The following is a 27,146-nucleotide window of genomic DNA, read 5'->3' as shown; positions in this document are numbered from 1 at the left end:
CTTTTGCAGGCTGGTCTCCCCAACTGCTGGCCCCATTTTCCCCCACTTTTCTTTGGATCATTTGGTCCTTCCCCTAAACAATGCCATAGTCATTTTTACATAAGTCCACAAGCCTTTTCTGATAGCTCCCAAGCAGCTCCAACTTACCAATAATACTCATACTAATCATGTTTTCCCCTTCCTATCAGTTAAAAATTGTTGTTCAGGTTGACATTGTTGAAGGTTCTGCCTGAGAAGGTCCTTTAAAGGACCATCAATCAGGGGATGAAGCATTCTGGATGCTCATTACTGTCTCTGTTGTGACTTCCTCATTAATGTTTGTGTGTCTGTGAGGTTCATTTATCACTTTCCTCATTACTTATTATTTTTTTTTATAGTAGGTAGATCACAACCAAATAACTTCATGAACCAGATGCTTCCACACTCCAAATACTCTCGCACTACTGACTGACAGCTGTAGCAGGACTCAGAACTGCAGGGTACCCTGTGAATACAGAGTTCAGCTCCTCTTTATTATAAACATCTGTATAATGATAATACTGCAAACCTAGGCTTTGCTGTGCTGATTCAAAGTCAGGATGCAGTTCTATACATTTTCTTCATGTTCAGATAGACTTGAAGGACTGGGCAGGCGTGTTACAAAACAAAGTTCCTTTTTTCTCCATTGCATGATGATACACAACACTGTCAGACACTTCACTGACTTAAACACAGTATTTTATCCAGATGATTAATTATTTTCCAGACTTTACAAACCTTTATCGTGATGGTTGAGATAAAAGGAGCAGAAAGAATGATGACGAAGTTGTGGTTTTGCAGTGATGTTCATCTTGTGTCTTTGATGCTTATTTGCATTATCTTCAGAAGGACGTTTTAGTCTAAGTGGGGGAAAAAAAAAACAAACCCACATCTTAAAAGTGTGTAGGGAAAGGAAATATGTGTACAGTGTAAGAGCATTAATTGCAAAGAAACCGAAACTATTTATTGGAAGGTCATGAAGTAACAGTGTCAAGTATCTGACACTGCACAGTGGTACTGCAACTCAATGGGATATCACACAAAGAGTATTAGTGCAAAATTAAAATGGAACTCTACTGTCTGGAAGGCCATTCCTCTTCAGTTTGCTTACAAAATTTCCCCGGTGCCCTCTGAGTCCCTCTAAGCTATGTCACTCTTGCTATTTCCAAGATAAGCCTCTATTTAAACTAAGAGTCCATGCATCTCGGACTATGAAATTTCCTGTGAAAACCTGCCCAAACATTGCTGCTATGCACTGCAAGGCATTTCTGAACCAGTCACTCAGATATAGTTTTAATCTGCTATCTTCTTTTACCTCTCCCTAAGTCATGATTTCCATGGCTACTTTGTTCCTAGCATAAAAAATGGCCTTTGAATAGGGTAAATTATTTTTAGATTTGCTTTTTGTTCTGACATTTTTGGCTGGAATTTTTAGCACCATATCCAGGTGTTTTAAGGGGGGATCTTTAGCACAAAAGGCAGTAATAGATGAAACACAATTCTACCAAGTAGAAAATGTGATTTAATCACAAATTGAAAATTAGCCTCTTCACACTCTCCCGCTCAGTGTAGGTTGCCATTGGGCCAGTATGGGGGTGCTGGGTGGAGGACAGCAGGTTTTGAATTAAGGGGCTTTTTGCTGTAAATTAATGGCACTTAATGGAGCTTTTCAATTCCTAAACTGGAGTCTTTAGATTACAAAAATGTGACATCTTCCCATTTACTTCTTACCAAATTTGATTATTTACTTTTTAGTGAATATAGATGTGTGTGTGTGCATTTGTGTGTGTATTTGTTGAAAGAGGCAAAATACTTACTTCTTCCAGAGTCAAGCTCTCCCTGTTTTCCTTTCCTTTTCTGTATTTCTTTTTAAGGCACACTGCAGTTGTGATAGTGACAATAAGCATTACAACAAATACAGCTACGGTTGAAGAAACAGCTATTACAATATTTTCTTGAGCTGTGCCTTTCCTTTCACACTTTTCTCCCATGTACCACCAGTCGTCACCTACTGGACATCTAGAAAGCGAAAGGACAGACATATGTTATCACCTAAAGATTAAAGGTATGAAAAAGTCTACTTCAGAAAAATAGCATCTCTGATGCAGTTTCTAAATCCCAAAGTATAATGAAGTTATCTTAAAATGGACTTCTATTTAAAGCTGTCTTGAGTGGCCCACTGTCCTTGCACATTTGAATGAGCTTCTTTCAGCTTCCTGCTGTTTCACAGGTCATGCCTTCAGAGAGAGCCTTTTCCACAAAACCCAAGCTCCTTCCTGATACTCTTGCCTCCTTAACACCTGACTGCAGCTGATCTATACAGCTGCTGCCACTGAATGGTAGCACCCTCAAGGCTTCTCTGAACAGACAGCAGGTGAGCCAAAACTTAGCTGCAAGAACTCCCCAGTTCAATGCCTGAGCTAGCCAAAGGTGTTCCCACCATATTGCGCTTTCACTGCTCAGTGCTTCTCCAGTGAGATGTGGTACATTCCAATCAGACCTTCTCATTGCCACAAAGGGCTTTTTTTCAAATTTAAAGAACTTGTATGAGCTGCCTCTGCCCTCCTCCAAGAAGCAGGTAAGAAAAGAAATTAATATCCTAGCAGTTGTCTGGTTTAAGGACTGAAAACAACCTCCAGGCTCTGATTCCATCACCTTATCCAGCATCACAATCAGCTCCGAAACATTTTATAGTGAGCACATGAGGGTCCAAATGATCTAACTGAAGAAAAAAACGTGTGTGCAGTACTACTGAGTGCACACCTGCCCCTGTCTTTCTGACCTTGGTTACTCCTTACGTATTGATTTTCTAGTTCCTGTCTAGGCCATTTATTCAGAACTACCCTCAGCCCTGGAAATGAGTCCATTTGCAGTACGCTGCAAAGATACTGGCTGTGAGGGGGACTTCAGGTGATTCACCTGGAACAGACGTCCGTGCCACATTCCCGCTCACTTCCCAGCAGAAAATTGGAGCGGAAACTGACTGCTGGTCACATATTTCTGTAGGATGGAAAGTAGGTTGCAAAGGCACTAAAGCTTTGAATAGCCTAGAGATGTCAGAAAATAAGTGTTCTCTTTCCATATTTCAGAAATCAGGCATAACAGTATATTTTTTTGTCTTTTTGGAACAGCTTCTTGACATTTACTCGTATTTGTGACCTGCTTCTGATGAGTTGCACAAGAGCTGTTTTTAAAAGGTTTCTAAATGGGGAGATACAATACTTAATGAGTCATCCTGACTCTTGTGGCTCCCGGCCTTTAGATGTTTGCCTGACAGCACTCCCCCAGTCTACCTGCCCTGGCACAGCATCATATAAGGTCACTATCTTCAGGCTTGGAGTTTGCTTGAGAGCTGGAACAGCTCTAATCAGGCAGGTGGGTTACATAAATGCATCCACAGAGAGTTTAATAAAAGTTGATATTAATCTTCTTACAGGGCAAACAATCTTTTAGTCCTCAGCCTTCATTGCTGGTTTCAAAGGCAAGCAACTACACTTTGGCAATTTATCGTCATAATTTGCACTGTACAGTATTTCTGAATCAAATTCTAACATAATGTCTATGCTGCTTCCTACCTGATAAGCATTAAAAATTTTTTCTACTAATATAAAAGCTCTTTCAACCGCATTTATTTAACTTCTACATTTTACTACAGGGACTTCTAAGGACTTGGAATAATACATTACTGAAAATAATAAACACACTTAACATGTAATTTACAGGAAAGTCAATTGGAGTACTTCAAAATCATCAAGTGCTGAGGTTAGGGGCTTTGTTGCCCAAATCAGTTGTATCCTGTCTCACAGGAGCAGTTGGAAACACTTGCCTTAATCAGCTACAGTCTGTCTTTCATTAGGAAACAAAGATTTATTTTACTAGAAACTTTCATTACTCATCCTAGAATTGCATTTGGGAGTGAATAAAGGCAGTTACCTGCACACTGGTGCTCTATCTACCATGACACAGACACCATCATTTTCACAAGGGTTATCTGGACAGAAAGACGGGCCCTCTGGCTCTTCCGGGGCCGTGGGCTCAGTGTTGGTGCCTGGCTTGGTGGTGGGAGTAGGGCTTGAGTCAGGTTTGACAGTGCTGGCACGTGTTGTACTAGTAACAACAGTGGGTGAAACACTCGGCTTAGTTGTCAGTAGATGTGATATATCTGCATGATAAACCCACAAGAAATAAGGTCTTTACTTCATGGTATTTTTGTTCTTATCCCAAAGATAGTTTCTTATAATAAAGCGCAATTTGGAAATGTCCTCTAGATTTTTTTCAGAAACAGATAATTTTATTCAAACTACTCTATTCAATATAATTTTCACAGGATTAGCATTGTTTTATACACCTTCACGTGAGATAAAGGAATTACACCTTGCATGTATTTATCCACAAATTTGTTCAAACATATGATTTGGCTTTAGATACAGGCATAAATCGAAAACTGCTCATGTGCAAAGTACATGAAGTGTATTTATACCTATAGCACTAGTGACTTAGTGTATGACATTGTTTACCACATCATAAAGAGTATCAGCTACATTAACATACCTTCCATTGTTAAAAGAATATAGACACCATCTTCTTTAATAAAGTTGCGTCTTCTAAGTCTCTCATGAGTTAAAAATGTTGCTGTTCCAAATCCTGGACCTCTCCTGAAGTTAGTTCCATTGGGAAAAGTTGCTGGGGATCCCACTATATCTGGCCTATCCCAAAAAAATTTTGATGAGGAATCTAGAAAAAAAAAAAATAAAAGAATGTGAATGTGAGACCACTCTGGATTACTCTCTCAGTAGAAATCACAACTGTCTGAGATTCCACACTGATGAGATCCACAAGACAATGGAGATCTTCAATGCTTCGGTTTAGCCTCATATATTGAGGAAACAACCTGTGGGGGAGAAGAGGATACTGGAGAGCTAGTTGAAAATCTGCTGTATTTTATTTTTAGTTCTTTAAAGTGTAGTGGGCAAGAAGATAAGTAGCACATGAATCATCTGTAAAATGAGTTAATGCAGTGCTTCTCAAAAAAGAGGATCCCTTGCAGTAGGTGCAGGGCACTTGAACAACCTGAAAGATCACAGATCACTGATGCCTGCTCCATCAAACCCTGCTTTAAATTCAAAGCTGAGCCTGATTGTCTATGAAAGTATCTGTCACAGGGGGAAGAAACTGCCTGCTCCAACACCTCTCTGGTCAGAGAAAGGGTACATGTTACAAGGTTTTTCTTGGGAATCTGGGACTATTTGCAATATGTGAACAAAACAAGGGAGAAGAGGCAGAGTGCAAATAGACTGCATGTCCACAGGGTCAGGGAAGGAAAAGGGCTAACCACTGTGGCCATAAGAGCAGAAAGCACAGGGAAAATGTCAAACATCTATGGAGGACATGGTGTGGTGCATCTTTCCTTTACAGGGAGGACATTTAGTCTTTCCAGATTACATGCTTCATTTTCACGTAGAGCCAGCACCATAGAAAAATGAATGTAAAACATACAACTTTTAAAATAATACTGTGAATTAGGCATTTTTTGTGCCTTCCTTCCTTCTATAATGTTGAAGTCCAAAAGCCCAGGAAACCAAATCAGTGGTGGAGGTGGTTTCTTTTGGAAAAACCCTTACAGCAACGTAGAAAGTAATTTTGGCTTATACCCAATCTTTATCCAGTGATGAAGATGGGTGTTTTCTTAAATCTCTCTCTCTCTCTCTAGAGATTCCTACCATTTCTCAGAGTTATATTTTACCTCAGCTCCCTCCTCTCCAAGTCATTGTGGACAATTGCCCCTTATCTTCTCACACCTTGAACAAGTACAGATTATGTAATATGAATCAGTACTTTGTCCATCTGGAGATCTGCGCTGACACCACTGTACCTTTGACAAGGAGGGCGGGGATTTGTTTAATAGCTGCACTTTTATCTGGTATGAACTTTGTGTATTGTTAATTCAGTATTTTTCAAGCCTTCTGGAAAACTTCTATTCTAATTAAAACAAATATAAATGCATCTTCACAGAGTATATGAAAGAAACTTTAGGGATAGATCATCCACCTGTTTCTTACACAAATCACCTTTGAAATCCAGGGTCCCAGCTTAACTTGTTTGTAGGTTCATTTTTTTCTTGTCTGTGGGTCAATTATATTGTTTCTGCAAACAGATGAAACGTTCCAAAGCAAGCTGCACTAATTTACACACAATAGATGTGACTCCTTGTCTTTTGGTTGTGTTTTACATGTATTGAGTGGCATGCCTGATTTTAACTAACCTGATAATTTCTGGGGGTCCGTTGTTATACTCCTTTGGTTTGACATCCGTTGACGAATATCAGGATGCTGGTCGAGCAGAATCATGGTACCTTGCTGCCATGCACAGGGCCATTGCAAATGATCATCATTTGCTCCAGATATCAAGGACAAGTATATTCCTAAATTAAATGGGTTATCAGTGGTGCCATTTACGTACAAGCTGACCTGGAAAGCATATCCTTTACTAGAGTAAAAAGGTGGACTGTATATTCTTCCTGCTTCCCCTGCTGGACTTGTGTTGAGGAGATTTGTGAAATTTCTGATATGCCAGACATGGTGGGGACACTGAGTTTCTGACAAGTTGATGTCATCGATAGAGAGGCCTCCGTTTGATAAGCCACTTCCTCTCACGCCTTGAAACACAACCCGGAATTTACTCGTGACATTCAAAGAAACATGATGGAGCTGCCAGTAAGTCTCAGGTGAACCTGAAAAACAATGGCAGAGGTTTCTGAGTCAGAGGTACAGTCAAACACTGCACAGGTCTGTGGACCCTACACCAACACTGTGCAAGAATGTCTCAGTTTCACTGGCACTGATGTGATGGAATATTTCTTCCGTAGATGTTACTTTTTCAGTGCAAGACCATATTTTCTCAATACAATTTTGTAACAGATTTAATACGCATAGTAGCACTTTAATTTGAGTGAAAACATTGTTGATGGGTTTTAAAGCCACTCTTTTAAATGTTTCAAGAAAACTGCATTAAATCAGTCCAGATGTTGTGATAATGAAATGCATAAAAATGTCTGTCACCTGTATTATTAAAAAGAAAAAATTCAGAACAAGTTATATTCAAATAACTGAACAAAACCATGCCTCAACAAAGAAAAAAATACTTCAGAAGATCCTGGGAGCCTAGAACTACAATACTTGTTCATTCATTTGTTTTTGTATATTTAAATGGCTTATTGGAAGCTTGCCTATGCAGAAGCACTATTCACCCATTGAATGGTTAAAAGTACTGAGTTCGAATTAAAGCCAGTCCGTTGCAAATCCTACTTCATGGGATAAAACCTTACTGCAAGTCTGATGCTGCGTCCAAAAGTGCCTGCACTAGCAAATTCTGCTTGACTTCAAGAGCAGTGTACATAAAAGCAAAGACCTCTGCACAGAGGCCTTATGAGGCCGATGAAAGTAGAACACCCTTTATTAAAAGTATGCGCAGCAAAACAGTTTGTTTTGCTGTCTGGTTTGTGTTCATCTGCACAGAAGACCAGACTTCAGGGAATAAGCAGTGCCAGTCCCAGGTACAGAACTCATGCGTCACTCTCCTAACAATCCTAAACACAACACAATGGATCTCAAATATGAGTCTTAATTTCTTGACATTTTTCATTACCGTTATAATCAGGGGGAAAAAAATAAACCCAGAAATAGTAAGAAAAGCGTCCCACTGTTTTCCATGAAATTGCCTTCTGCATAAACTAAAGGTTTTTTGAACTGCACATATTATATGCAAGACTGGGATTTCTGAGTCATGCTCAATGAGCAGATCAGCTACTGTGCTGCAAAATGTCCCACGCCCACAGCCTCCCCTGCTCCTGGCTGAAGGCATCCACAGCTGCCACAGACCAGCGGGAAGGGTTCAGAGATTGTCCCTCAGCCCCTCAAGGGTGGTGGTTCAGTGCAAGCCCATAAGCAGCTCAGCCAGGGTGTCAGATCGTGGCTGGAAGGGGCTGCAGTGTCACCGTCTCTTCCAGGCCGTTGGCTGAGTTGGTGAGGGTAACTTCTTACAGGAGAGAAGTGAAACAGCTTGAGGGGAAAATGATCTTAAACCATTCCTGAAAGTTTTGCCAGAGACTGTCAAAATAAGGCGCCTGTTTGGACACACATACGAGATAGGAGACTTTAAAGGAAACCACGGACTTGAGAAAGCAGGAATGGGAGATGGGACCTAATATACATGAAAGAGTATTTGTGAGCAAGGATGAAGCGTGGCTTTAAAGTAGGGTTTGAAAGAGTTTGGAGGGTTCTGACTGATTTGAAACCTACATCTGCCTCAGCAGCACTGACTTTCTGGAATAAGCACTGCAAATCCCAGGTACAGAACTCATTCTATTAAGGATGCTGATAGCAAGCACAGAGGGATGGTGTGGCGAAACCCTCAGGGTGAAGAGTGGAAAAAGGAAAAAAAAACCAGGCAGCAGCAGCAGCTGAACCTAAAGGGGTAAAAAGAGACTGAAAAGCAGACTTCATACCTACTTAGTAAAAGAATTTACGTAGACTCTTATGTTACCAAAACACTGAATCAGGTGTAGCTGTAATGGAGACCAAATAACAGCTAAATATTTGAGAAAGTAATTTAATCATAAGGCGACTTTGGCAATTCTAGCTTAAAAAGCTCTTTCCATTAACTGACCTTAACTGTAGGCCATAGGCTCCTAAAGATCCCAATTATTTTTTTCAAACATCAACTCAAATCATGATCTGCTGCCCATATATTTCAGTTATGTCAAACCTTGTTAAAAAATTATTTAAATTTTATTTATATTTTTAAGCTTGCATATTAAGTATTCCAGTGCACATATGCTTTCCATTTCTTTACTATCACTTTTTTAATAATTGTAACTTACTCTATTTCATCTGTAGCGACTGATAGTAGCAATTATAGAACAGTTAAAATGACTGCTCATGGAATTCTATCTATTTTGGTGATAAAACTATTCCATAATGCAAGAGTTTGAAATTTGTGGTAATCTATTATATGATAAGGAAACAACTGACTGAGAATCCATCGGGTATAATTTCACCAGCAAGAAATCAATTACATAGACAGAAAAAGAGCCAAAGAACAACACTAGGAAATGAGTGACTTTGCTACAATCAGTACTTTTAAAAATATTGAATATAGATTAAACAAAACAAAACAAAAAGCACTTTCTTCCATACCTTTTATCTCTTCAATGAATCTCAAAGTGCCGTTCGGATGGGCTGAAGTGTACTCCCTGACGAAGACATACAACCGGTCACTTTCATGACCACTGTTGTATAAATAGAATTGTAAGCACTGAAAGCCCCTTTTGGGATAAAAAATTCGGCTCTCCAGGAGAGCTGTGCTTCCTTCTTCTCCAGCACTGGTGTTGAAATGCATGAAGTAGCCAGAATCTGACAAAAGTCAATAAGAAATGAATGGTAGAGCTGAGAGAAAACAAAATTTTCCTGGCACACTGCTTTTCCTAACACTGCATTGTAAGAACACTAGAAGACCTGTACAAATCCTTTGACTGAGGACTGTTACCTGTTCACATTCTCCAAAGGCAGAACCATTCTCCTTGTAACTTTTTTCCTCATGTGGGTGTCTCTAGCAATTTGTACTGAAAACCACGTGCTTTTACTCTTTACCCAGTGCTAGTAATTCATAGTTGACACTCTGGAGGATTGGTTTAAGCTTCTGAACTCATGAACCTTTCTGACAAGTTCAGATACAACGAGATATATTGTCAATTAGTTCTTCATTTTAGCCCTGATAATATCCATCATTTCAAAATCCTAATCCTTTCCAAGGAGTTATTGAGCAATTATTCAGAAAAGCAGCACTCTTTCTGGTGTGCCTGTACCATAGGTTAGAACTCTATATAGTTCTCATGTTGGGATGTGATACTAAGGCTAGAAAACAGATCAAAAGAGATAAGGGCATTCAATCTTCTCAAATAAGCAAAAATCAAACATATCACATGATGTCCCTAAGTATGTAGATTTATGTTGCTTAGTTAAAAAATAAACTGTCATTTGTCAAAAAACAAACAGATAACAAGGCCAAGCTCAAAGTGAACTCACATGACACTGCAGAAAGTGCTTCCCAGAAAGATAAGAACTTTTTTTTCATACCTTTGCATTCTCCCATATTAGTGTGATCAGTATTTGGCCCAGCAGGAACCTGAGACAAACGCTGCCAATCACTGTTATCGTGTGGACTTTGAATCATGCCACAAATATTTTCAAGTTCAAAACTGCATGTGTCCATAAAACTTAGTGAGGAGGCTATGACATTTAAAAAAAAAAAAAAAAAGGTCATGAATCTCTACTGAAGAAACATTTTAATTCTGAAGACCCAAAGCCATGAGCAGACAAAGACTAAATGCAAACACCAAACAATCACTGGCTTCAAATGCTATCAACATTCATATGCTCAGGAACTCAAAACTTTTGGTGATTAACACTGACATTAATAAAATTTTTAATAAGAAATTATCATATCATATTTTTCATTTATAAAAGGAACACTAATACCAAAACAATCCCTACACACTCATATTATAGTAAAAAGGTCCTGAGATTTCCCATTCATTCCACTGCTTTCTTTAGGCCAGTCCACACTCGGCCACAGATTTTAATAAAAGTTCACTAATGGATCAGCTGAAGTGCTTATTTTAAAATATAGAAGAGCAGAAGTTCTTTCACTGGAATAAGAAAACCTTGATTTTCAAAAAGCTGAACTGAAAGAAAACCCCAAACATCTGGCAAAGGTGCACTTGGGACCATTGGATTTCTCAAGTCATACAAATTTTGCAAAGTCTTTCATACAACAAGTGAAAAATTAAGTGAAGGATGACTGTCAGTTGAATATGAAGAGGAGAACACCATTTGAAATGTTTTCTCTGCCTGAAGCAAACTCTGGATGGGTGAGGGAAGGCACAATCCAGGTTTATCCCTGTTCTTTATTTTGTTTCCCATTGTACCATGTCTGAGCTCTGTGTAACACCAGCCATGATTTGAAAACAACGAAGTTAATAAAATGCTTTTTGAACTACACATAAAATATTGTGGCTTAAAGGTTTAAAGGTTTCATTGCACTATAATGCAACGAGTATCACAAAACTCAACCTCAATAACATGCCAAAAGCTTCACTTAAGCAGTAACTTAGGGAAGCACTTAGATATGAACTGCTGCCAAATCAGTTTTACTGCTGAGATATTTTGTGCTGTCCTCATAGAAAGCTGACAACCCTCTAGAGGATGCAAGGTCATCAGAAGTGTTGTATGACTAATATTTTTTAAGATACAATATTGGTACAATGTTGTAAAAACCAAGAAAAATATTCACAGTAAATGTTATATTGACTGCTAGAGAAAGAAGGTAAGGAAAAATGGAGAATTATTAGATGAAAGAACTCTTTGAAATCAAAACATAAAACCAAATTTGAAATTGATTTGCCCAAACAGGAAGGAAGAAGCCAAAAAAACTTAACTAGAAAGCACCGCTGGAGTGGTGACCTGAATGACAGGAAAAGAGAAAAGCAGGACCCAATAGTTTACGTTGTATTTCTTAGATTCATTCTTGAAATAGGGGAAGTGGGCACTGCTTGAGGCAGGTTTTGAATTCCATCTGAACCAAAGCCACATGCTTTCTTGGTGTGCAGTGAAAGACTGGACTTTGAGGAAAATATATAGGGGGAGAGTGCCGAGTCCCAACTTTCCACGTGTGAGGGAAACCTCATGGTCAGTTCTGTTAAGTAATATGCTGGAAGGGGAAAGCAGACTGAAATCTACTGTTATCATATGGCCTGAAAGACAGACTTGAAACAGAGATAAAAACAGCTCTAAACTATCAGTCAGGATTTGTTATGCTGAGAGTTGTTGGGTTTTTTTATTTTTAATTTAAGAAAGTGGTTTTTTTTTCATTTTTAATGCAATTTCCTAATCAAACAGGCCTGTAGCAGAAATTCAGCTTAAACTTTCCTTTAAAACATGTTCTTCAACCAAAATAGTCTTTTGGTTCTTCTGGGAGGATCTCTAGCACCCATACAGTGTTTGACATTCTCAGCCTTCCCTCTAACCTGGAAGGATCAGTCCAGGAGCTGGGTGGGCAAGGGTTGGGACTTGGGAAAGACCTGTCCTCCCTGGCACAGGGGCCACTTAGGCAAATGGTGGGTGACCTGACAAACACTTGTGTCTCTGCAAATATCGTGAACACTGTATGAAGCCAAGGGACAGATTGTGGACAGGGCAGATCCTGACTGCACTGAAGGCAGTGGCGGTTTTGTCACTGATTTCAGCACGACTGGGAGATATTTCACTTGGGGAATGTGTCTGTGGGTTAAGAAGAAAGTTAAAATGTCATCAAGTATTTCTGCAATGCACAGGAATGATGGAAAACATATAAGATTAATGGAGAGGAAGAAGGACCCCATTGGAAAACACGAAAGATTAATGGAGAGGAAGAAAGACCCCATCCACTGCTAAAGACATCCTTAGCTGTAAGCACTTTTATAATGCCTAATTGACTGTGTGACAAGTGCTAGAAGCTAAGGCTTTTAGCCTGAACACTGAGTGTTCAGTTTAGACCTACAGAAATAGAAATATTTTCATCTGAATTGAATGCTCAAAATAATGCACTGTTTTAATAAAAGTAGGATAATTGTTTAAGGTATCTGTATAATGAGGCTTAAAATATAATCACAAGCCAGTACTCACTACTTGGGATACTGAAGCAGTGAGGTGAAAGTTTTCATTCTAGCGCTAGGGCATGTCTGATGCAGTAACAATTACAGAATTGTATTCCGGTTTGGTAATAGAATTATCGTTATTTCCCTGTCTCTTACCTTCGTTCAGCTTTCTAAAATAAATCCCACCTGATCAAAATAACTCTTTTGATCCCTTTTGTAAGAGACCAGGTGTAAAACTAAACAACAAAAAAATTTAAAAGCTTGCATTTTCCTCATAACAGCATCTGTACCCTGGACCCTCTTTGTATGAACACACACTCTATCTCATAGATTCCATGAAAGTGGAGTAGGTACGACAGCCTAAGCTACTCATTTCTGTGCAGTGTCTGAGCAACAGCTGTGGAATAATACAGAGAAAAAACAAAAGGCTTTGTGCTGAAGCACACATTTTAAACAGCCACCCAAGGGATGAACAAAAATCAGCTGCTAAGTGAAGCTGGTTTTCAACTAAAGGTCAGATAAAATTGCACAGAAAACTCTGCTACTCAGCAGTGTTTCTGCAGGAGGGCTGTTATTTCTAGCTGTAGCATTATTTCTGGTGTTTTTAACAAAATTCACTCCTCCAAATATGTTAGCATCTCTTTCACTTGTGTCTGGATGAGTGCAAGCATGTATGTATCATTCTCATTTCTTTCAAACACCAGAAGCATAAAACATAAAATAGATGGAGAAACTTACAGCAATTGTACAGCCGGTTCAGTTTCTGGAGATCATAATCACTGAAATCCATTCTCTGTCCTATAACATCCATGAAGTCTGGTATGTTAGTGATGATGGTGGATTCAGTTCCATTCCTGAATGCAGTTTTGCTATAGTGCATCACAGAATTATAGTCATAGGGAACATTTAGGAAGTCTGATGTTTTATCATCATATTTATTGAAATTATGCTCTTTACCTAAATGGCAAAAATAAAAGGAAAGGTTGTTTTTTCATAGAATCATAGAATTAACTGGGTTGGAAGAGACCTCCGAGATCATCAAGTCCAACCCTTGATCCAACCGCATTGTGACTACTAGATCATGGCACTCAGGGCCACATCCAGCCTCCTCCTAAAAACCTCCAGGGATGGTGAATCCACTCCCTCTCTGGGCAGGCCATTCCAATGCCTGATCACTCTCTCTGTAAAGAACTTCTTTCTAATATCCAACCTAAACCTCCCCTGGCAGAGCTTAAGCCCGTGCCCTCTTGTCCTACTGCTGATTGCCTGGGAGAAGAGACCAACCTCCACCTGGCTACAACCTCCTCTCAGGGAGTTGTAGAGAGTGATGAGGTCACCCCTGAGCCTCCTCTTCTCCAGGTTGAACAACCCCAGCTCCCTCAGCCTCTCCTCATAGGACTTGTGCTCAAGTCCCTTCACCAGCCTCATTGCTCTTCTCTGGACCTGCTCCAGCACCTCAATGTCTTTCCTGAACTGAGGGGCCCAGAGCTGAACACAATACTCAAGGTGTGGCCTCACCGGTGCTGAGTACAGGGGAAGGATCACTTCCCTGCTCCTGCTGGCCACACTGTTCTTGTTGCCCAAGAGAATCAGGCTTTGATGTAAACTCTTACAGTAAAAAGAATCCATCAGATCCCCAAAAATTTTTTTTTGTAGTCATTTACTTGTACTTACTCTGTAAAATAGTTTTATTTCCAGCTTAGGGTTGTTTACTTTCCTCTTTCAGCCACTGGAGCATAACATGATGATGAACCACATTTTTTTCTTACCAGAAAACTTTTTCCCGTGAAACTGCTTGTAATCTTTGACGGGCTTGTAATATCCAAAAGTGGAAATAGTGTTTCAGTACTCAAATTACTGCAATTTGCAACTGAAATGCCTCCCTGTTTCTAATCTGTGTTCTCCATTGCTAGTCATTTTAGGTCATAGTAAACAAGTTAAAGCCGTCATTGGATAAGCTTCCACATGTTTTCTGAAGTATGAACAAAAAAATCATTGCTAACTACCCAATGGAGGGTAAAGATTTAAATTAGTCAAAATACAGTAACTATATTCTGGTTAGTGTAAAAAAGCTGCAGCAGTTTGAAATGGCTAACAACCAACAGTGCAACTTGTCACTAAAGAGTCAGCAAAATATAATGGAAATCAAATAACTGAGTCTAAGTCATTCTCTGCAATATATACTTGAATATGCACCTAATTATTGATCACAACTAAATAATAATGCATTAGGTTTAATCATTATCTACTTTTTCAGTCTTCTGTGTGTACCTGTATTAGGAAAGCATCAAGTCTGTGTATATAGCTTTGATTTTGAACTGCCTGAAAGTCACAGAGGACAACGACAAACTAGAGAGGCGAAGACAGAACAGGGTCCTGAGGAATCCTGTGCCAGCTCTCAGGCTTGGGCCAAATATGCCTACACTTACATCCACAAGCTGTATTGCTAAAGTTACTGCTGGTTGCAATGCAGACAACTGAAAGGGGTCTCTATGGACAGAAAGAGAACAACCAGTGTTTTCCCTGGAGATTTTCTACTGGTTTTGGTCCCACTGGTTTTTCAGAGTGGGTGGGGTTTTTTTAGTTATTTTTATTTTGTTAAGGGCTCCCAGAGTAACAGTGCTTTTAAAGTAGTCATTTAAACAAATTGAATTATTCTCTCCTGCTGCACTTCTCCACAACATGTAGCACAACAGGACTCAGATCTCTAGTTAGGGGGTTGAGAACTGCCATGGCACAAGAAATAACCACAGCAACAACAAATGAGGACTTCTGTACCAAACAGATGTCCCTTGACATTTAATTTTTTTATCTACTGGCTTTGAAAAGTAAGTCCAGGTAAGAGAATAGCATGACCACAAAAGGATGGCTGGAAGGGATGTTCCACAGCTAAACACCCTAGCACCAGGGCCTGAAAGGAAAAGCAGGGGAGTGACTGACCAGACTGAATCCTGTCCCAGACAATGGTCACATAGTCATCCCGGTCAGACCGTGACTGCTCATGCCAGAATCCCAGGGCGTGCAGGAACTCATGCTGGATTGTCCCAATTCTGTCACAGTTGGTTCCGATGGAGAGCTGCTGCAACCCCATTTGCATGTTTCCCACTGAGGACCAGCAGCTATCATTGAAATAAAATGAGAGAGGGCTCTGTGAAATACATACCACCCCCATGCCAAGCAAACTCCAGAATCAGTCTGTGCAACAGGTATACTTTTAAACTGAGCGCTGAAGTCACATTTTGCTCCAGTGAGCACTTTTTCATTGATCTGCTCCTTACCATATACTTTCTTCTCACATTTAGCTCTGTTTTGAAGAATAAGCAGTTCCCCGGATCTGGCTGTACTGCTTCCAGTGTGTTTTATTTAGCAGAAAAATGCTGAGTTATTTGTGGCAGAAGAAAACTGGTGAAGATTTTGTTGGTACTCTGGAACATCACAGGCACATGACTTAGTTTAAGCTACTGCAAATTAACAATTTCCAGCTGGACCACAGTACATGACTGTGAGAACCCTTTGAGCCTCTCCCTATCCTAGGAGGAACCAGGTTCACAGACATTCTTGCCTCTGCCATTGCAGCTACTTCTCTCTGCGCTGTTTTGGCCTTTTACTTTGCGTGGGTTTGTGGCTGCCAGGTAAGGTGGGATTCTGCATGGCTGTGCTTGCCTTATGACAGGTTGGTGGACTTGACAGTGCTTTTCAGAAGCTCATTTTTTTCTGGCTCTCCGTGAGCTGCTGTGCTAGATCACTTGCTGCTGACACACACTCACAAGGAACAGCAAAACCACAGCTGTGCTGGAAGTTTTTATTAAATGATAAAAAAATTTAGTGTGTTATCTGCACAAGCCAATAAAATGGCACCCCATGTCCACAAAGTAGCAAGCACAGAGAGCTACATTTAAATTGATATTTTATGCAGCAAATAAATCAATACTTGCCCAATGAAATACATAAAATTAATCGGGCACAAAATATGCCATAGGATTTGCGGCCCTATCGCTTCAGAAATTTTAAAATATAAGCATACCATGCACTTTTGAACTCTGTAATTTATTAGTGCCACATGTTCTCCAGTATTTCTTTTTCCACAGAGCAACACAGGCCTTGGCTATTGATTACTCATTAAAATCACAACATGAGACCTGGGAAGGAGCACATGTAGCATTCATAATTTCACGGGCTTCCCCTGAACAAGGCCTCATAGTGATTATGCAGCTTTTTCTCGTGTTATGCAGAACTATGAGAAGTCCATCACAGGTCTGAGTCTACCTTGTATCAAAGCCACCTCTGGCTTCACAGCTGCCACACAGAGCACAGCAGGCTACGGGTATACCCAGGACACCTGGCAAAACTAACATCCAAATGATGCAGCTTCCCTTTGCCCTCAGACTGCCAAATACCTACAACACCAGCGTTCTACAGCCACAGAGGGAATAAATACATGGTCTGCATCACCCTGCACTGAGAATAAAACTTAGGCAAGCGGGACAGGGCACTCCAGATCAATGGGCACCTGGAACCCCTTGTTAGCAGTGTCCTCAGGAGGGGAGAAAAAGTGGAGGAGAGTCCCAGCTTCCCTGGGAGTGTGAGACCTCTATCGCCACTGACTCAATGCTGTCTGCATGGCTATCAGAGGGTAGAGGCACAGAGAACTACCTCCTCTGACTACTCCCACCAGCCCTCTTTTTGGAAGGTGGGCTGTAAACAGCCACATGCCATCAGTAGCAATGGTGCCACTCATTTCAGATATGATTTTATGCTAATGTCCTGCTACTGATTTCCTTCCCAAAGTATCACAGATCACCAGTATTAGCTCACAGGCACTTTGACTTACCAGCAGCAAGCTGGCTAGCCAGGGACCTGTTTCAACCCACTTCTAAATCCACATGGATTCCCTTTGCTGTGCGCCACAGTGGCAAAGAGATGAATTGCCCTCTCAGGAGTGCTCCATGAACAACTGATTTTCCATGTGGAAATAGTAGAGATGACATCGATCCTCCCTGATCTGCTAACCACTTGAATCTACCACACCATGCTAGTTTTCCTGCGGAATGAATCCTTCTCTTCACGAGAAGACTAAGGAGAAATGGTACATCCGTAGCAGTTTCCCAGACTGTTCCGTGAGCTTTGCAGGCACTTGCCACATCTGATACTCCTGCATCTCTGTAATTCACAAGAATCCCCCCGGTATTTTGCTCAGCACATAGGCTGGAGTCAAGAAAGAATCTTTAAATAGACCCTGCTGCAGATGTATAGATCTGGGTAGAGCGTGAGGTGGAGGGCTGTGTGCTAGAAAACCTTACACATACCTCTACTCAGTTTTATAACTATATACCCGTTATCATAGCAGAGGCAGTAGCCAAGGCGTGGTGAATGGTAGGATGAAGAATGTGTACATGGAGAGGGCTTTTTGTACTGAGTGTTGTTACACTGTGTACATACATCAGAGACTACAAACGTATTTTTACACAGGGCAGTCAACCCAGGAAAGTGGCAGCTGGCTTCTTTTGTGGTTTACTTAGTTTGAATTCAAAAGGGCAATTCAGATGAGGACTTTATGGCCTACTACAAATCCTTTTGACACAAAGTTCCCCCACATTCCTCTGTTTTATAGATGCAAGCCAAGATCAGAAAGGCAAGGATGATTTATCAACTTTTTCTTGGTGTGGTAAAACTATGCTGCCAGGAACTTTGTGTGCCTGTCTGCACTGTACCTCTGGACTGAGGTCTTTAGTCAGCAGATAGAAGAGTCCTAGCTGATTAAAAAAAAAAATCCCAAAATATTAGGAACAGCAAAGGGGAAACGGGTTGGTTTACCCAGCTTACACCTTGTTCCACTAGATCCAAAGTTAGGAGAGGAGTGAAATGAAAGGCAGTTCATACAGGGTAAGTCCTGATTTCTTTGTTCAGCCCAAACTGACTCACTGAAACTGGATGGTTGTTTTCAGGAGACTGCACCATTTTGTTCCAACCTTTTTAAAAGTGCTGCTGCAGATGTGTCAGCTGAGGTGATAGAAACATTTCAGGGCAAGAAATACACTAGGCAGTGAGTGTAAGAAATGCTATACAACTAGAACGATTCGTCTTCTTCATCACCATGACTCATCTATTTTTAACAGACATATAAATGAAACATTGTGCAGAGGCCTCCTACGTGCTATAGGCTAAATATTGTGGTTCTTTTTCAGGTACAATTATTAGCAAATTTAATGCATACTTTATGGGAACAAGGATTAAAAAATTCAGCTACATGAGTTTTCCATCTAGCTCAAAAAGCCAGAGTCATTAGCACAGACTTCCCGAGTCTCCCCTTATACATCTTTTAGAGCTGAGTTTCAATGTCATATGTACAGCGTGAATAGCAGAAAATACAAAGAGCCCAAGACTGAAGAAATTTTGAAATAATTATCTGCTACAAATATCTCAGAACAAGCCAAAGGGAAAAAGAAACATTTTTATTATCAGAAAATCTTTTCCCATTTATGAATGCATTCTCATATCAGGAAATTATTTTCTGAAAGCAAATTTCCTCACCAGGCTATCAAGCTCTCCCTGTTCACCTTTTCTGAAGGAGAAATGGTTCAGCATAGAGTGGAGAATATATTTATTCTTGTTGCACTGTTTTGACAGAGGCTGTCTTAGAAGGAAAGAAGGTGGGGCAATTTTAACTTCTTTACTGGAGTCTTGTTTTGCAAAATTTAAGGTGAAATAACATAACTGTTCACCAAAGGAGGTAAATAAAGTGAAACCTCAGTAAAATATGTCAGTGTTGCACAGTGTTTAAAAATATTGCTCTTACATCTGAGTGCTGGTGTAACATTGTTCAAATGCAATTTCATTGTTATATTCAAAAAAAATCGTTGCCCCACAGTTAGAACTATCCCATTTCTTCTGGGATTTTTTTTCCCTACATACTAAGGTATAGTAAGAATAACCATTTGAAAGTGATACTCCATATATCCAAAGATCAGTCAAGAACATAACTGCCTTGTTTCTGATACATTTTACCATGTCCAGAAAATTACCTCTTAAAGGACTTAAATATATTGTATTTAAAATATATATAAAAATATTGTATTTAAAAATAAGTTTCAGTAAGTAATTGTTCATTATTACTAAGGTAATACCTGCGTCGGAAACTACTACAATTTCCAGTTTAAAAAAGACTGGGAAAACGAAGACAACAAAAATACAAAATTATAATCAGATATGTGAGTTTTAGAGTGAATATTGGCCATGAAAATAGTCTGAAGGCAAACAGAATCAAAGTTATTTTGAATTGCTCCTCTTACCCACTTCCTTTGAACACAGATATGTAATTCTTCTCCCCTTCCCAAGGTTTAAAGTCAATACAGGTTTTCAGTCGATATTGTTCAAATGCCTTGAGGATGAGTCCCTTAGCATTCATTTCTGCAAAGCAAACAGTGTTCTTGTCAATACTGAAGCAACAGATTTGTATTATTATCTGTATGGGGCAAGTTCTAAGGGTGGGTCTTGCTCCAGCTATCTTTGATCAAAATGAGCAGGCTTTTCTCTGGATTAAGACCAGAGTAGGGACCTAAGAAACATAACTTAGGCTGTTGTGACACTGTATCTTCCTCTTGTTTTGCTCCCACTTGTGGAGAAAAGGCCTTTTCCCCCACATCCATGTAATTTATCTTAGGTACTTATGTATAAAGTATGGCACGATGAGTATATAAAATATGATAGTGCATAGGTCTTAATTTTGTAAATTCTTTCATTTACTTTTTTTGAGATTTACATAAGCAAGTATTAAATACATAAGCAACAAAGACATCAGATTTTACCTAGTACAGAAGGCAGGCTACAGATCTCTCACAGAATTTCTCCAGGATCTGAAATGCTCACATTATATCTGGGTTATCTCCTCTAAGAAACTTGCATAGTTTCAGCCCATCTTAGATCTGACTTTAAACTGGGGATGACCCCACACCATGTAATCTTCCCTCTGTGGTATCAGTAAGAACTACAGCTCCCTGTCTCACTGCCCACCTCTGCCATCCAGAGCCACAGGCAGGCAGATTCAAAGGGATGGAGACAAACTATGATGTGTCCCTGGCCCACATTAGGAGACTCAGCAATGTGTCGTTGACTCTGCCTGTCAGAATGCCATTTTGCCTTCAGTGCTGTAGATGCTGTAAAGGGCTTCAAAAAGATCTTCGGTGTCCTCTTTTTACTTCTGCTTAGTAGAGTTTCATGCCTCAGACACAAGCTTTCAAAACCAAACTAACCTGCTGGGCCATAGCAATGGCAGAATGAGAATAATTCAAGAAAGGAGGTGAGAGCCAGCACCAATACCAAGATTATATACCCTATTTGTGCCCACTCAGCCCCATTCCTGCTCTGGGAAATGCCTGCTCTAGACTTAAGAGGAAAGGATGTCACAGAAGCTTTATCAAGCTGTATTTAACATTTCAATCAACACAACATACAGACATTGTCAAGGGTAAATACTGTACCCAGACTGTCCTCGAGGACGTAGGGAATAACATGGGGCCACCGATAGTTGTCACCAATGATGGAGTTTCGTTCCTGCATCCAAGAAAGAAGAGACATATGTAGTCCTCAGGAAAAAGTGATTTAGCATCAGGGACTACAATAGTGTTAGCAAACCTACAGGTCCAAATAAAGCATAAAGGAAAACAATGAACTCAGAAAAACTCAGAGGTCTAAGGTTCGAGTTTGAAATCCCTTCACTCCCTTCTACCAGTGTCTCCAGCTTCTGCACCCCTCTCTCCACAGTAATTACCTGAGCTTTTGATGCATGTGCATAGGAGCTTCAGCTCATATGGGAAGCATTAAGATTTAAAGTATTGAAAACTGAACAAGTATTAATAATTTTTTAATTTTTCATAATGCAAGGGTTTGTTTCCATGCCTTTAGCAAGCACCATCCTTGCTTTCACTGACATGCTCAGCCAAAGCATATCTCCCAAAAGGGAGAGTAAAACACTATCATCCTTCAGACTACAAGACACTTTCGGGGTTTCCTACTAGCTATTTTTGAGATGTAAATCCAATTATTTTTTTTTAATTGATGAGATAAGGATGCTTGTCAGACGCTTTAAAATGTGGTACTACAGATCTAATTTTTCCATTGGTTTTAGTCAATCTGTATGATGGATGTTTTGCAGCACTGCTCAGTAAATTTAATTGGCTCAAAATAAATATTGTACAGATAAAAGAATAATTTTTTTATATATTAATCTGCCTCGATGATTATCAGTGCTGCTGAATCTCTTAAAAGCTCAAACATAAAAAAACTCAGTAAAGGAAACAAGAAGTTAATAATATTGATCTAATGGCTAAACAGATTTCATGCTGGATAATGTTTCTGCAAATGCTCCTGACTCCTTCATCGTCTATGACATTTGGTAGAATTCCACCCCCAAACATCTTCAGTTTATTGTTACATAAACAACATTTATTGTAATAGAATTTCCATGCCAGTGATACTTTACATTACATAAGTCAATGACACATTTCTGGGTTTATATTTTATATTTGAACTCACCCCATGAAGTTTGATGTCTCCCTCAAAAAGGTCTAGTCCTAAAGCTAAAGGGAAGAGGATATAAACATTCGGTTATTGTATTGATCTGTGGCTAGTATAATGAAAATTACCAAAAAGAATTAAAAGAGAAATTGAATTTTGATAAACCTTCATTGATGTCAAAGATGTCTCGTTCAATTCCTCCATCTACATCCACTTCTGAAAAATAAAAAGACAAGTGAGGTAGGACATTAGCCCTTGCTGTTATCTTTATGAAGTGTGAAAATTAATGCAATAACAATAACAGTAATTATAAATCTGTGTCTGTCCTAGCGATGTTTACAAGCAGCTGGTTCTGTTGACTGCCTCCTGTGCATACAAATAGATCTCTAAACAGAACTCACCAGTTGTCTCTGGAGCAGGCTGGAAGGGGGAAGAAAAAAAAGGTATTATTAGAAAGGCACATGATGAAATGCAGTTCACATTACTCTCTCTACAATATTAGAGATGCGATTCAAGCTCAACTGACAGCACTTAGCACATGGCTTTGTATTGGATTGACTGAGCCCACTGCCTCCTCATTTGACTGGAATACTTCATTTGCTCATCTGTCAGCTTCGTTGCCCTCCCCACCTCAGGCTGCCCAACAAGTATGAATCAAGTAATCAAGTAAGTTTCCCAGTACTGCTCCTGTGAGGTTTCCTCTCACAACTCAAGTAGTACTGAATGGTCCTTCACAAACAGGGGAAAAAAAAAAAAAAAAGAGGTTATTGTTTCTATGGAATCAAGTATTGCTACTATCAGAAGCTGTGAAGAACCTATGGAATTTATGCTTAACTTTCCATTGTAAAGCTGAAGATGAGAGAACAGAATTAGTGGTCTGCCATCATACGGCAAGACTTTGAAGGACTGAGTACACAGCCCAGCTCACTTCAGCCCCAGTTCAGTGATATAGCAAATGGCAAGATACAACAGCAATTGTGCAAAACAGCATGAAATGGTTTTCTTTCTTCATTTAAATAATTTATTTTTTGTACATGAAGTTTTGCAGGTAGGACTTATTTTTTCCAGTGTGATAAACATCTGCAGCCTTCATTAGAAGCAATGACCAATACAAGTTCAGAGTGCTGAAAAATGGCAAAAGTCAAGTCCATGCAGTTCCCAGGAATATTAATTGGGGTAATTTCTACCACCTGTATGATGTGTAAGATAAAAGTATGGTCAGAATATTCAAGTGAGATTCAAATGCACATGTTCTTCTACGCCTAACTTTTGACACGTAATGATGGGAACAATTTTGAGGGTAATAAATTGTGAGCCTTAAAACTGATGACACTCATATAAAATGTTTAACCAAATACAGAAAAAAACTCTACCTTCCATAAAATTTCAAGATTTAGAAAGAGAGCTTTGAAATTGTCAGAAGGCCCTATTTTAGCTTTGTAATGGAAGATTAATTTTTAATCTCAAATGACTGTCTTGTAAAAACTTCAGAAAATGGCAGAAAAAATACTGCAAATACAAAAGTTTGAAATCTCATTTTATGATTTTGATTCACCTGAACTAAGATTAACTCAAACTGTTCCTTCAGAGTTTTTGTCAGATTTTAAAAATTTATTCTCATTGCCTTAGAGGGGAAAACTTTCTTTTGCCAAAACAAATCAGAGGCTAGATTTTGTAGGTTTTTAAGAGAGATAATTCCTCCCTGGTATCAGCTGGCACAGTCAAACCCTTAATATCTGTTATATAAACAGGTGAAGTTTTTAATTTAACTTCTTAATTTTTTTAATGAAAAGTACTACCCACATATATCCTTGCTCAGTCTAAAGGCAGGATTTTGACCTTGAAGTGTTGGTTACAGAAAAAATTGAATAGAATCTTTTTCCTGGTTGAATTTCTCCTGAAACAGCCCTATATCTGCAGTTTGCATTTTTGAGTGGTTTTAAAATTTGGTAGATTTTAAGATAGGTGACTCTTAAAAGCCGAGTATCATTGTAGAAAATTGATCGAGTCCAATGAAAAACTGGTTCCAGAATTCTGCAGATGAAAATGCCGAAGGATTGATTTTGATTTCACATTTCAGAGTTAACTATTCAGAGTTATCATTCAGGTTAACTCCTCTTCCTGAAGGGGACTTCGGGGGGGGCGAGGGGGGAATAGAAAAAAAGCATAGAAAAAAAGCATATAACTGTATACAGATACAGTTTAATAACCCCAGATATCTTTTTTTGGACAAATCATCCACATATTTGAGATGTCAATAGGCTCCTCCTACATGATGAAGTTTTATTGCACATTTATCATTATATTTTGTTATCAGTGTATAAGACAGTTTGTTATCACTGTGTGACAGTATACACATACTCAAGTTTTGAAACGAAGGTGCAGCTTGTAAAACAAGCTGAAAGTACATGGGCAAAGTATGTAACACCCATTTTGAACTGTAACCATTAATGGGGAGTAACATGTTTCTACAGTTTCAATAACTATAAACTACAATGCACTCATATTTACTAATCAGAAAGTATAACTGTGCCAAAGGTACAAACTGGCTAACTCCTGGAAAAGTTCCTCTAGCAGCAGTAAAAGCTCATAAACTGAAATCAATGTAGCTAAGTATAGTCATGCTTTGGTGCACAAATCAAAAAGTGAGTCCATGACTGAGCAATGCCAAATTCAGCAACTCAGCGAAATCCAGGCTGGTCCTCGGTGTCCGAGAACTGCCACTGAATGTTTTACGCCAAAGGAATCCCTTCCATCACTTCTTTTCACTTCTTTCCCAACAAAACTAGGTCTTTAATCCTGTGAATCTCAACACCAAAACAGTCTGTTTCAAAGAGAGTATCTCTGCATACAAGTATCATTTGTTTCTGTGGCAATGACTTTGGTCTCAATACCAGCCTAACAAACTATATGATGAAGCCTGTGGAAGTACTGTAAATACACAACAATTTCACAGTTCATAGTCACATATAGAGGAAGGTTGTGTAAGCTGAGGTGTACCAAACAGGAATCTAATTTATTCACTCACACAAATTTCTGAACGTTTTTTATATCAGCTCCTAACTTTGGACATGGGCAACGTGGTTTGTGCGAATTAAGATACAGCAATGGTTGGTTAAACCCTGGCTTGTAAGCATATTTACTGGCAAATAATTCAAGTGCATCTTGGACAGATGGGAAACATCTCACCTATTGAAGTAATGTAAAAATTAGGTAAGTAGACTCACTCAGTAATCACTGGAGAAACAAATGGGTAATGCTTATGTTCCTAGAGTACCTGTGGCACCACTATGATGCCCTGGCATCTCCATAAGTTGATCCACTTCACTTGGAAGTCTATTCAAGGATGTGATAAATCATTTGATGAAAATTTCCCTGTCTTACCATAAACCTCAGATGGAATATATTCAGCTGCTTTGGATGACACCCTAACTTAGCACTGTTTTCTTCAGGCTATATAATTTTAGTATTGGCATCCAGAAATATGAAATGGGCTCTTCCTGGCCATGGGAATTTAATAATTAGCCCTAGTGATCAGAAGCCACTCTCACACAAGACTTGGTTATCAGGAATCAGTTTGATGTCAGATAACTTGTAGATGTTAGTAGCACCCTGCATCACCCACTATGGGCTTTAACACAGCCTGCAGTGGAATCTAAACAAGGCTGAGACTTGAGTTTCCAAAAGGCTGGGGAAGAGGAACAGGTAACGGAAACAGACGTGTGGGATTGGGGTAGTGGGGGATACAGGCGGACTATGGGAAAGTTGGGAGTGTGAGGTTGAGCTCTTGTCTTAGGGAGATGTATGAACATGTGCTAGTGGAGAGGAAGAATACAAGGCTGCCACAGTGAGATACAGAAGGTGGATTCATAGAATCAAATAGTTAAGTTGCATAACTCAGATAATGTTATTGCACTTAGATCATGTCACAAAAAGCAATACCTTACACTGTAGATTACCCTGACACTATGAACAGTTGGTCAACAACCTCTGTTCTCCAAACTAATTATATTGTGCATCACCAAAAATTCCTGACCTCTACAACAAAGCATCCCAACATGACCAAAACGCTATATTTCACTACAAAAGACAGGAAATATAAAAATCTCAACTATTACTTTTTGACCTTAAATATTTCGGCTGGATTGGAGGAACAGGGAGCAGTCATTTCCAAGTATATCCAGTGGCTAGAAAGGCATCACTTTCAATACCAAATATATTGTGTTACAGAAAAAAAAAAATCCACTTAAATATGGAGTAGTGAAATACATTTCAGTACTTATTTTGTTTCTAACCCCAGACTTGTTATTCTGGTAATGGCACTTTGAGTACTAGTGGACAACTTGCTTAGATGAGGAACACAAGATAAGTTCTTTCTATGTATAGCCAGGTCTATGAAAAAGAGCAACACTTTCCCCCAGGAAACAGAAATCTTCTCTCTCTCTAATGCAGATGATAATAGAATTCTTATATTGCAAAATCAACATACTTAATAGTTTTCCTCTCAAACTCATCTTAAGTTGCATTAGTTACTCAACCATATAAAGAATATATATTCTTTGTTTTCTTACCAGACTCCAGACCACCTGAAGAAGAAGCCAAGTTAGAAGCACAGACACAGAAAACAAGTTCATGTTGTTCTCTAGTCAGCAGTTGCATGGACAGAATTTTAGACCAACTTGGTATTTAAGGCAGTAAGTATCATAAATCAAAACCTTTGTCCTCCCAACAACGATTAACTTAACTACCTTTTTCTTGTCAAGTAAGCTAAGTCCATCTTAACTTTATTACTGATGTGAGAAAAAGGATTGGACATAACCTGAAATACATGATGAAATGGAAACAAGGAAAATGGAAATACAGGGGACATGGGCACACTTTGGGAAATACAGAAAATTCCATTTAAATTTAAGAACTTTAAAGA

The 27,146-nt window shown here is 39.2% G+C and overlaps 1 protein-coding gene across 2 annotated transcripts; it reads right to left on the bottom strand.

Annotated features, from left to right (window-relative positions):
• Positions 1 to 700: 700 nt before the first annotated feature.
• MEP1B (meprin A subunit beta) lies at positions 701 to 26,862 on the bottom strand. Of its 2 annotated transcripts, XM_027883168.1 has the most exons (16): positions 26,794 to 26,862; positions 22,624 to 22,642; positions 22,388 to 22,438; positions 22,241 to 22,284; positions 21,187 to 21,259; positions 19,999 to 20,116; positions 15,650 to 15,828; positions 13,448 to 13,666; positions 10,152 to 10,304; positions 9,213 to 9,428; positions 6,281 to 6,748; positions 4,570 to 4,752; positions 4,141 to 4,180; positions 3,952 to 4,110; positions 1,836 to 2,037; positions 701 to 878 (listed from the first exon to the last, which is right to left on the bottom strand). In XM_027883168.1, exons 1-16 carry the CDS (start codon positions 26,854 to 26,856, stop codon positions 861 to 863), a joined length of 2,205 nt encoding a protein of 734 aa, XP_027738969.1. In that variant the 5' UTR covers positions 26,857 to 26,862; the 3' UTR covers positions 701 to 860. The 2 variants fall into 2 exon arrangements, with proteins under 2 accessions (XP_027738969.1, XP_027738971.1); XM_027883170.1 differs by lacking the exons at positions 701 to 878; positions 3,952 to 4,110; positions 4,141 to 4,180 and having other exon boundaries at positions 1,923 to 2,037.
• Positions 26,863 to 27,146: the final 284 nt, after the last annotated feature.

This window comes from Empidonax traillii, unplaced genomic scaffold (assembly GCF_003031625.1).
Source record: "Empidonax traillii isolate 1590-97213 ecotype Southwest subspecies unplaced genomic scaffold, ASM303162v1 scaffold119:size1479319, whole genome shotgun sequence".
In the NCBI taxonomy this organism is placed as follows: Eukaryota; Metazoa; Chordata; class Aves; order Passeriformes; family Tyrannidae; genus Empidonax; species Empidonax traillii.
Note: the sequence above shows the minus strand (reverse complement) of the source record. Positions and strands in the feature narration are given on the sequence as shown.

What these genes read in the sequence shown, in the direction of transcription:
- MEP1B (XM_027883168.1), bottom strand. Translation starts at nt 26,856, where the DNA reads ATGAACTTGTTTTCTGTGTCTGTGCTTCTAACTTGGCTTCTTCTTCAG. An exon ending in CTGGGACAGGATTCAGTCTG is followed by an intron (nt 13,667 to 15,649) that starts GTCAGTCACTCC and finishes TTTGCCATTTAG; the next exon opens with GTAAAGAGCATAATTTCAAT. An exon ending in TAATATGGGAGAATGCAAAG is followed by an intron (nt 9,429 to 10,151) that starts GTATGAAAAAAA and finishes GACTTTTGTCAG; the next exon opens with ATTCTGGCTACTTCATGCAT.